Source organism: Dipteris shenzhenensis, chromosome 16, assembly GCF_047967505.1.
Source record: "Dipteris shenzhenensis isolate YYH24624 ecotype China chromosome 16, Dip_SZ_1.0, whole genome shotgun sequence".
In the NCBI taxonomy this organism is placed as follows: Eukaryota; Viridiplantae; Streptophyta; class Polypodiopsida; order Gleicheniales; family Dipteridaceae; genus Dipteris; species Dipteris shenzhenensis.
In genome coordinates, this window is record NC_141611.1 from 29,696,619 (window position 1) to 29,708,260 (window position 11,642).

The window sequence follows — 11,642 nt, forward strand, 5'->3', positions numbered from 1 at the left end:
TGCATGACTCGGTCTCTTTCGTGCAGTGTAAATATTGTGGACAAAGGTTTACGGGCGGTTCTACTTGCATCAAGCAACATTTTCTCAAAATTGGCAGTGACGTTGAAACTTGCTCATGCACTACGTCTGATGTTCTTCCATTATGCAAATCATATTTAGAGAAAGTGAAAAAATTTGACCCTGATAAGGAATCGTCCAAGTCCTAATGTGAGCGTTGAGGTTGATGAGACTCTTGCCCTCTACTTCATCATTTGAATATAGGTTGTACTATTAGGAATAGAGGCTAAGTGTTTGGGTATTCTAGAGGAAAAGCATGAGGATAATGGATTAATCGGAAAGGCTTAGATGTTTAAATGCCTTGTGCCCAAGCTTGGGGCCGTGTTTGCCACATTAGCTCAACTTGGATGAGCACCCTCACTCTGTAATCACACTAAGATTATCCTGATTGAAAATGTTGAGCCTACGTGGAGAAGGCCAAGTCGAAGCATGCCTCTTGTTTAGCATGATAGGAAGTAAGCGACTTCAGCAATGGACATGTTTGCGACATGAGCTCAATTTGGGTGAGCACCCTCGCTCTGCAACCACCCTAAGGTTAATCTTATTAAAGATGTTGAGCCTACATGGAGAAGTCCAAGTGGGAGCATGCCTCTGTTGAGCCTGATAGGAAGTCACCGACTTCGGCGATGGACATGTTTGCAACATCAGCTCAACTTGGGCGAGCACCCTCGCTTTGCAACCGCCCTAAGATTATCCTTATCAAAGATGATGAGCCTACGTGGAGAAGAGCATGCTCTGTTGAGCCTGATAGGAAGTAACCAACATCGACGATGGACATGTTTGCGACATCAACGCAACATGGGCAGGCACCCTCACTCTAAGATTACTCATGTTGAGTCTAAGACGTGGAGGGGAGGATGCCTCAGTTGAGCATGATAAGATGGAACCGACTTCGGCGATGGACATCTTTGCCACATCAGCTCAATTCTCACTCTCTTGAGCATGATAAGATGGAACCGACTTGACGATGGACATGTGTGCCAAATGAGCTCAACTCTCACTGTGTAACAATGTGAGGGTTATCCTTATTTGAAAATGTTGAGACTACGTGGAGAAGTCCAAGTGCCAATGTTCACGAATCACCACGATAGGAAGTAACCGACTTGGTTGGAAGTGTGCGATCTTATGATACTATTATCTTACACGCACTACATGAATGAATCAGTCAATCAATCGCACTTTACACGATGTGCCTTCGACCTCATCCTCCTTGAACATCGAGCATTCTGCTCTCACGCCAGCATACCCGCAGACATGGACAAAGCCTCTAATCCTCACGCGACAGAATTGTAGCGGTCGCACAACCCAACGCGACATAAGGGCGTGCAGATAAGACGTTGGAAGTCGCAACTCATACATGACAAATAGCTTCCCACAACTCACATCGGAGTCCAGATGGGCACACGACGTACGCTAAGGGGGGCACGAGTTGGATGATATAATGTGTGGAAAAAAAAGCCCGAAACTTTGGGAGAGAGAACCCAAATTGAGTTTAGGAACTCTGTTACAAGAGAGCGGCCGGGACTCTGTTATGACAATGGATGAAAAGGCAAATCGTGATTGGGATGGACCATTAAAGAGAGAGCGAGAGAGAAGGCGGGGGGGAAGGAGGGAGTTGAATCTGGAAGGAGAGTTGAAAATTGGATAACGGGGCTTAGGATAGAATCTATGTTGGGAGTCTGTTTCGGCGAACTACACAATGGATTATGGGGGAGGGAGAGTCTCTTTCGGCCTCGTCACAATTGTAAATTGTAATGGAACGATCATTTGGGAACGGAACTGTTCGTTCACAAAGGAACAAGGATTGAAAACCAGACAAAATAGCAGACACAGAGAAAGAGAGAGAGACAGAGACAGAGCGAAAAAGTTAACACGCTGCTGACAGAATCACTGCGGTCACACAAACAAACTGCACAGAATACAAAGATAACAAGCATTTTACGATCACCGGGAATACATTTCCTTTCACAAATACAAATTCCTTGAAAGTTGTATTCAGATATTAGCAGAAAAATATAAAACACGGGATTTTAGTGTTCACAAGAAACCATTTCCCTTAAGAGATTAAAAAACCGTTCAAGTTTTGGTTTTAAGCAAAAATATAACCAAAATGACTTGAAATTTGCAAGTTGAATGATTCGATTACACAAATAGTGTTGTTTAACTTACTATACAATCATCTTTCCTAGGGCCAATTTTAAATTTGCAATTAATTGATTTTAAACACAAATAGTGTTGTGTAACCACGATCACTCTCTCTTTTGTATGCTATACAACTTCCCTTGGGCCCAAACGTAGCAGGCACAAACTTTGGGTGGCACCGAGGTTGCACTCGTTTTGTCAAGATGAAAAACCTTTTAGCGAGCCAAGGTTTTTGGCAAAAAGTCAGGACTCAGAAGCGAACTTGGAAGCAAAGAAAACAAAAAGAGCACTCCAGCATCCCATTCATGATTGGATTAAAAAAAAGAGGGCAAAATGCTGTCAGACAAATTTAAGACCTGGCCCAACTTACTTATCACAGATAGCTACTACCACAAAAGGCACTTATGAGTGATCTATCCAATCTAATCAGGGCAGCTGCGTGACACTCTTCCCTTTCTAGTAACTACAGGCTACTCCTCTTTCTCATCACTGCTAATATATAACCAATAGAGGCACAGCTTACTTATCAAAGATCCAGCTGATTCAAGCCAGTCTAGCTAAGGTCTCAGGTGAGAAGTGACTCTCTCTCTCTCTCTCTCTCTCTCTCTCTGTTGTTCTTCTTCTTCTTCCATCAGCCTTTCATCACTTCCCACTCTTCCACCTTTTGTACATATATATATCCACCTCCCCACCTCTCATTCCTCCCCTCCTCACTGCTGCTTTCCCACGCAGAATCTTTGCCCCCACAAAAAATTTGAGCATTACCCTCCCCCCCCCCCCCACCCTTGCTCACCTTCTTCCTCCCCTTCCCCTCATTTCTACCACCACCACCACTCTTCACTCATCAACACCTCGCTCCTCTCCCCCCTGCTCCCCCTTCCCTTATTGCTGCTTCTTCCAGCACCACCCTCGGAAGAGACTCTTCACCTTCTCCAACTCAGCTGATTTCTTTTGGGTGCTTCTCCCTCCTCCTTATCTCTTTCCTCCTCCTCTGCTTTTATTCCCAGCTTTCGTTTGCACCCTCTCTCTCTCTCTCTTTCACACACACACACACACACACACACACACTCTTCTTCTGTCTTTTCAAGTACTCCTTGCCAGGCTTCCTCATTGGCTTCTGTTCCTTCTCCCTCCTCTCTGTTTTGGCCACCCCATCCCGAGCTCCATCCGGTCTCTTCTTCCCTGCCTTTTTCCTTGCAAGCTTCAATCAAGCTACCTCATTGGGTGTCTGTTTGGGCCACCTCATCCCGAACTTATACAGCAATTGGGTCTTTTCCTCCTTTCTTTTCCACCACCTCCTTTCGAGCTCTAGCATGAAGGTTCATTCTGCCCAGCTCCCCTCTTCACTCCTGATTCGGTGCTACAATCAAATCTGCTGATTGGGTGTTTCCTGCATTGCCTCAGGTTTTCTTGTGTTCTGTAAGTAACACTCTCCTCATCCTTCAAGAAGATCTCATTATGCGCTCCAGGGTGTCGTAGGTGCCGACAACCGTCTATCCACAGAACATACGCCTCGTCCTTCCGACAGCTATCTATCTACGGAACATCGCCCAATTCAAAGCTCTTGTTTTCTCCTCATCTCCTAGAAACGGGCGCCTTTCTTCATTGCAGCCGTGCCTTCTTCCTCTAGTCTGGATTCTGTCAGCGATGGTCTTCCGCTTCCAACACGAGAAGCACAAGCTTGAATGTCTTAACTCTTTGGTACAAGCCTCGCATTTTTCAAAGAGTTGTAGCCTGTGAGAAAATCCGAGTTCTCATAGAGTTAATACGGAAAGACTGCACCCGATTGCTAGGAAAAGAATATTCAGCGATGGAGGATGTTTGCTGGCCTTACTTCGATCCCGAGTATGAAAATCTGAGCCTGAAGATCAACCCTCCACGGTATCTCACGACTTCTCACGAAATTTTCTCCTCTTTGAGCAACCAGAATCATGGCATTCTGGTCTGTGAGACTGATCTGCCGTTACTTATGATATTCCGTACCTGCAGGGTGGTGATTGACAATCAGAGCGACAGCTGCTTCACAGTGGTAAAGGTAAACATTTGGCGCAGTTTTTGGCAAACTCTTTTACACCTCCGTCGCAAATGCTCACGTCAATCTGCAGTGACCCAATCAATTCTTTTTTTAATCTCGAGTCCTGTTCCACAAGCTGGATTTGCATTGGGCATGCGCCTAATTTTCTCTTTCATCTCTTCCCATGTTCTTCATCCAGATTGATAGTGCAAACAGGCACGGCACGCTTTTGGAGGCAGTCCAAGTGCTCACGGACCTGGATCTTAACATTTCAAAGGCTTATATTTCGTCAGACGGTGGTTGGCTTATGGATGGTAGTGCTTCCGTAGTTTTCCCTTCGTTATCTGATGTCGCAACGGTTTCCTTGTTTCTGACTAGAACGTCATTTATTTCAGTGTTTCATGTTGCGGATCAACTTGGCAATAAGATTACGGATGATCGTTTGATCGAATACATCCAGCAGGTATGCACACGCAGCTACGGTGCTGGATTAGGAGGGATAAAATTTGTAACCTGTATTTTCGATACTAAAATGGCACGGTTTCTTGCAGTCGTTAGGAGCGAAACGAAACATTGCCACGCCTGAGGTTAAAACTTGCTTGGGCCGTATCGTCGGAGCACAATCGTTTGCTGAGCATACTGTCATTGAGCTAACTGGAAGGGATAGGCCAGGCCTTTTGTCGGAAATATCAGCAGTTCTCACGAACCTCAAATGTAATGTAGCAGCAGCAGAAGTATGGACCCATAACGACAGAGTTGCCTGTGTCGTGTATGTGACTGATGGGATATCCCATGGCCCCATCGAGGATCTAGAGAGGCTGTCTATCATCAAGGAGCAAGTGTGCAACGTCCTGAAAGGGAACGAAGACAAGAAAGGGGTGAGGATGGAATTTTCCATGGGTTTGACTCACACTGAGAGACGGTTGCACCAGATTATGTTTGCAGACCGAGACTATGAAGGCTCTGAAAGTGTGGAAAAGATGGATGCAGCCGAGAAGCCTTCTATTACAATCGAGAATTGCACAGAGAAAGACTATTCGGTGGTGAACATCTGCTGTAAAGATCGGCCTAAATTGTTGTTTGACGTAGTTTGCACTCTGACAGACATGCAGTATGTGGTTTTTCATGCAAGCATACATGCTAATGGGATTTCCTCATGTCAGGTATTTACTGAGAAAGCCTTTTGCATTATCACTCGTAGGAATTTCAATTGTTAGGGTGCAACTAGGTTGGATTGTTGGGTTCTGTATCGACTATTGTGGGTGTCGGTTAGCTTTGCCTTGCCAATTCTTAGGCCATCTGATCTGATATCAGCTAGTGGTTACCAGCTGTTTTTGCCTTTCTCTGTCTGATCTAATGATATTAATCTAGGAATACTTCATCCGTCACCTGGATGGCTGCACACTGAACACTGATGGTGAAAGGCAGCGTGTAATCAAATGCCTGGAAGCTGCCATTCAGCGCAGGGTTTCGGGGGTAGGTTGCATAATAATTTGCATCTTCGCTGGAGTTCATGCGTTCCTTATGGATGCTGCTACAGTGTTTGTGTTTAATCATCATTGTTATGGAGATCCCTCTCTTGCTTTGGATCATTTGGTCTACAATATTTGTGTTTAGCATTCAGTTATGAACCCCTCTCTTGCTTTTAACAATTAGTGATCCTCAACAACTCACAAATGATTCTGACAAAAAACATTGTTATTACAGGGTCTTAGACTTGAGCTGTGTACGACAGACAGAGTGGGTTTGTTATCAGAAGTCACACGTGTTTTCCGAGAAAATGGACTCACTGTCACAAGGGCTGATGTGAATACCCAAGGGGACAAGGCAATAAACGTCTTCTACGTTTCAGATGCTTCTGGAGGGCCTGTGGATATGAAGACTGTTGATGCCATGCGTAAGGAAATAGGACAAACTATACTCCATGTCAAAGATGTTCCCAACAACATACCCAACAACGTGAAGCTTTATCAGGAACCAGATGATGGCAGCTCTATTCTTACCTTCCGGAATTTGATCAAAACTCAATGGGAGCGATTTTCTATGAACTGGGGTTTGATCAGCTCTTGAATTTGCATACAACGGGTTCAACACATAGCTGCCCTTCTGTATATATGTACTATAAATTACACTTGTACATTTCGGGGGTTCGATTTGTTCTCTTTCTGTTTTGTCCAATTGTGGGTTATGTTTGTGGATGGTATGTAAGAGTCAAAAGTGAATTAACCTCTGAGTGTGTGTAATCTCTTTAAAAGTATATATAAGGGCCTTAGAACATGGATGGAACTAACATGGGTTTAGGATGGAAATATTTTTGTGATCATTACTCCCATCCTACACCAAGTGGTCTAGGATGCATTTAGAATGGGAGTAGCCACTTTTTCTCCCATCTTAGACCATGGCCTCTAGACCTTGGCAACTAGAATGGGTTCCCCTTTTTTAGGGATTCAAAAACATGGAAGGATGACATGTGTCCTTGTCCCCACATGGTCCCCACCTCTTAAACACATGAAATGATGCCATGTGTCCTCTTCCTCCTAAACCCATCCATGGTTCTTTTTTTGTTAGCACATGGTGGGATGGGAATACGATAGAAATATGCATGGGACCACTTGGGACCACCTTTTCCCATTCCCATCCTATTTCTTCCCATGTGCTAAGCCCCTAACTCTATATTATGGTCATAAACTAAATGTCCTCTAAATGCTACGAACAACCACACTTAAGAAGCAACACGTTTATCAAAATGCATCCAGTAAAATCATTTTGAATCAAGTACATGAAAATCGTGCCAGCTCCATTTTAATGAAGCACGTTTTATTGCAAATCAGTAGTGCTGTTCAATCATTATTCTATATTATTCATCGACCATTTCGTAATTGAAGTGACATTATAGCTTGGGCCCAAGGATTAAAAAGAATTGGAGTGCTTGGTTGCACTCAAATGTGTTTCAAGTGGCATATTCCCAACATTTGTTAGTCCCAATAGTTGATTAGGGTAGTCACTTACACTTGACAAGTACTTTAACAATCATGCACCAAGATTTGGGAGGAGATTATATAAAAGAACTTGGGGAAAGTATGAACATTGTGGACTAGGATACATCTAAACCATGTATATAATGTGTCCTAGTCCACTTGCATCATATTATAATTTGGGTAATTTGCAAATGGTGTCAACCACCAATGATTTGCAAATTTCCCAATAAGCAAAATGCAAGTGGGTTTGCCTCTTTATATCCTTGCAAGTGAGAATTAAACCAAATAGACTCAAAGCTATTGGTAACACACCAGTAAATGCCATTGCAATTGCAATGAGAAAATTACATATCATGGCTCAAGTAGTGCTTTCTATACGTGCAAAGATCATTACTTTCTATACTTGTAGAAATAGTTATAGACTCTCAAATGCATAAACCAATTATGTAACAACCAATGCACTAGATTGTTTCAAAATCTCACTTTACAAAAGTCATGGGTATGGAGTAGAAAAGATGAAGGGTCAATCCCTCGTGATTGGCAGGAAAAGGTAGAGGCCAACAATGAGAACCCATAGGAAGCCCACTCCTAGTCTTGCCATAAGGTAGAGGGAAATTAGGTTGGCAATGTAGCAATAACAAATGTAGAGTGCATATCATTATGGAGGACGTCATGGGGGACTAGTAGGAGATGGATTGAGAGAAAATTCTAGAACAACAAACATCCTTGTAAAGAGGAAGATCTACAGGTTCAACTTCATAAATAAGGATGTCTATCTAGGAGTGGCAATTCCCTTCAGTCTTTTAGTCTCAACCATATAAAGCTATCTCATCAACCAACCAAGTTTTAAACCCATGCTTTATCAATGGTGTCCCACAAAGGGTCATCCCTCTTTTTTTCTTACCAAAGGCTTCCATAAAGCGCAAAACTTTCTCTAAGTCCTACAAACAAACCACAGCAACATAAACCAACTCCTACACAATTGGGATCCCACCACATGCTAAAATAGAATAAGCGTCGTGGTGGCACAATAACAAATCTCGCTGGCAAACCAAAGGGACTAAAAGACTACCTACATCATTTGCAAGACCAAATATTTAAGCATTATTTGCAAAAGTAGATATTTATGCACTACTCTCAAAGATATCTAGTATTTTAAGGTTAATATAGAGAAAGAATTTGTTGCAATTGGAAATAGCATCTTGACATGCTCATCAGCTAGGATCAAATGCATCATCGGTCACTGAAGGTCTATCATGGGATTATAAAAAAAGGTGTTCATGGCGAATATTTGTAAAGCACGGGAAGGAAATATACACAAATGGATGATAAGTGATAGCACCTAGGTGATTATGAAACATCATTTTGAGGCTCATGAAAAATATTTGGGAAGGTCGCATAGAGAATGAACAATGAAAAAGGGTATTGGCTTGCTAGATTTTGAAAACATTTACTCACTATCCAACCATTGTGGAAATTGTAGGCCAACAAAGCAATGGAATGAAAAATGTTCCAGTTTAGGTCTCCCATGCTTATTTTTTATATTGATAATTCTTTTACCACATTCTTACATGAACTTGCAACCTTGTGTTCACCCTTTATCCTTGGATTGATTTGAAGATGAAAGGTGTATATACCTTATGATACTTAGAGAATAAGACTTTTGGTAAGCTATAAGATAAACTTAGACCTTAGCTTCAGATTGTACTCTTCTCCGTGCAAAGTTGGTAATTGTCCATATTCTTTATGGAAGTAAGCATGGAAAGTGTAAAGTTACAATTGAACATTTGAGAGTGCTGACTCAACACTAAGAGAAGGTCTATAAGAACTACCTTAATGTAGACTCATTACTATTTTATCTCTGATTCCCATTCTTTCACTACATCATCTATTGTGGATTCACATATATAATTACTTAAGAGTACCCATCTTTGAGCTTAGAAGATATTTTCATGTTTGTGAAATTTTTGAATGATTGACAATCTCTTTCCATTATGTAAAGGGAAAAAAGGGCATGATCATATTCCTATGATATTATGAAATAACTTTTTTGTGGTTATGTGACCTTTTGCTGGTATTTTATAATATTTAGTCGGGATGACTTTTCTAAAGATGTTCTATTTTTTCGTATCTCATATTCGCATATCCCTTGAACCGTCTTACACATCTTTAGCCCCAACAACTTAAGTCAACCTAGAAACCTTAGCTATAGCTACATGCTGCCTTTCTACAATAAGTTTCACTATTTCTTGTCTTCAACTTATGTGAAACCTTGATTTTGACTATGTTTCCTTCTTGGTGACCATTATCACATGACATATTCCATCAAAACCTTCACACATCACCTCCAAGATTCATCGTGTTACCCTTTTTTGTTTGAGTTTGTTTGACTACAAACCACAAATACAACAATTTTGATAATAGAAATGGGTTATTACAGTCATAATCGACGATCCACCAATATCTTCAGTATCTTTAATTATCATTTATGTTTATCTCGTACTCATTTTTCATCCGTGTTTCAGGCAAGAAATCAGTGACCTAGAAACAATCAAATGTTCTATGGATAGTGATGTTCAAGCATTGATATAGGGAAATCCAACAACATGATTTGGAATAAAATTTTCCAAAAGAAAAGTCAAGGAAATTAGAGTATATCATCTCCTTTCTTAAGTTTATTTTGGAACTTTCCAAGCTATTGCCAAAAATAGTTGAATTTGTTAAAAATAGTTATAGATTATTTTGGAAAATCCAAGCTATTGCCAAAAATAGTTGAATTTGCCAAAGCAAAGTGTTTTGGTAATGATATCTACAATTTTTTGTGTCAAAATATGTATAAGACCTATCTCAACACCGAGAGCCTTTTCTTTTATGAATTGATAGTGGAGCTCAATATCCTTTGTTTGATATTGGAGCTCAATATCCTTTATGAATTGATAGTGGAGCTCAATATCCTTTCTTTGGAATGAAAAACTAGATTGTTTGCCAAATGATTGCCATCAAAATATTTTATCAAATTGAAGTACAATCACTCGAGAGAATTTCAATCTCTAATAGAAGTATTTTGAACTTTATTACTCCACATGCAACATTTGTTCATCCTCTATACTCTACTTCTATTGATGATAAAGCCACAGTTGGCTTGCTTTTTCTTTGCCATGACAAGGGCATTAAACCAAGAACCATTGGTGCATCATCCACACCTACTATAACCATTGGTGCACCTTATAACCATTAGCATCTATATAGCTATAGCATTTGCACATTGGCCCTCACCTCTCATAGCATCTATTGATTATTATTATAAAAAATGTGGTAGAATTGGAGGCTAATATCCTTATGAAGCATGGTCATTGAGATAGGAGGAGAGGCCCTTTGTATACTCTTCTAACATGTGAGGGGTCCTCAAGCCCTCACTACCCAGCCACACATGTCCCTAGAGCACCTCTGAATAGCCCAGGAAAGATTTTCTATAGAGATCCAAGCATTCAATGTATCCAAGGATGCCTCGATACCATGCATATGGGATTAATTAAGCCCCACAATGCCATGCAATCCTTCCTAGGTTGTTAACATGGTATCAAAGCCCTCTGGACTCCCATTTTGTTTACTTTCTCTTGACATATGGTGAATGTTTGCAGTGAGCTTTCCTGAGAAGCTCTACTTGCTCGTGATTATTTGTGTCTATTCCTCGTCTATTCTATATTGCTATGTGCCTAGTTGTGAATTAGTGCATGGTAGCATTTTGTTCTGACGTACATACCTATGCTTGATCATTATGTTGGCTTAGCCATGTGTAGGTAGTCAAATTTTGTGCTTGGTGCTTGGCAGATGGGGGGGATTGTTAGCACATTTGCCCTTACTCCTCATGGCATGTATTGATTAATTTTAAAAATGTATTGCAATTGTAGCTCATCAGAGAGAGGGACAGAGACCCATTGTATATACTTATGACATATGGCATTGGGGGGCTTACTTAGTCTCACATACCTGGAAGTCAATTGAGTGCACATATATATTGATTGCTTGGATCTCTCTTGGCAATCCTCCCCAAGCTTTTGTGCTCTAGGGACTTGTGTGGCTACATCCTAATTAGGGGAGGTTTGAGGTCTCGAAATGGCCCCATTACAAATGGAGTAATAAAGGGATTGAGAAAGATCAAGTGAACCTACTATGGTAAACCCATGGGATAAGGGCCTTCTAGCATTCACTCAATTGTCATGGGTACTCTTTTTTGAAATTGTTCAACTTGGCCCTTGGATGGGGGTGGATGGTGGATGGATTGCCCCTTGGATGGAGGTGTATAGTGGATGGATTGATCAATCTTGGCCCTTGAATGGATAGTGTAAGAACCTCGAGCGGACGTTACATACGAACCTAGCTAATTCAATGACGATATTGATGTCCATAAAGGCAGGTCAAGTGTGGTCTCTAACTAGAGTTTAGATGCT

At 41.3% G+C, this 11,642-nt stretch overlaps 1 protein-coding gene across 1 annotated transcript; it reads left to right on the forward strand.

The window, feature by feature from the left end:
- The first annotated feature begins 2,977 nt into the window (after positions 1–2,977).
- LOC147892807 (ACT domain-containing protein ACR3-like) lies at positions 2,978–6,355 on the forward strand. Its single transcript, XM_087386881.1, has 7 exons — positions 2,978–4,080; positions 4,189–4,234; positions 4,413–4,527; positions 4,609–4,676; positions 4,765–5,376; positions 5,585–5,689; positions 5,921–6,355. Exons 1-7 carry the CDS (start codon positions 4,010–4,012, stop codon positions 6,281–6,283), a joined length of 1,380 nt encoding a protein of 459 aa, XP_087243007.1. The 5' UTR covers positions 2,978–4,009; the 3' UTR covers positions 6,284–6,355.
- Positions 6,356–11,642: the final 5,287 nt, after the last annotated feature.

What these genes read in the sequence shown, in the direction of transcription:
- LOC147892807 (XM_087386881.1), top strand. Translation starts at nt 4,010, where the DNA reads ATGGAGGATGTTTGCTGGCCTTACTTCGATCCCGAGTATGAAAATCTG. An exon ending in CTGAAGATCAACCCTCCACG is followed by an intron (nt 4,081 to 4,188) that starts GTATCTCACGAC and finishes CCGTACCTGCAG; the next exon opens with GGTGGTGATTGACAATCAGA. An exon ending in TTCAGCGCAGGGTTTCGGGG is followed by an intron (nt 5,690 to 5,920) that starts GTAGGTTGCATA and finishes TTGTTATTACAG; the next exon opens with GGTCTTAGACTTGAGCTGTG.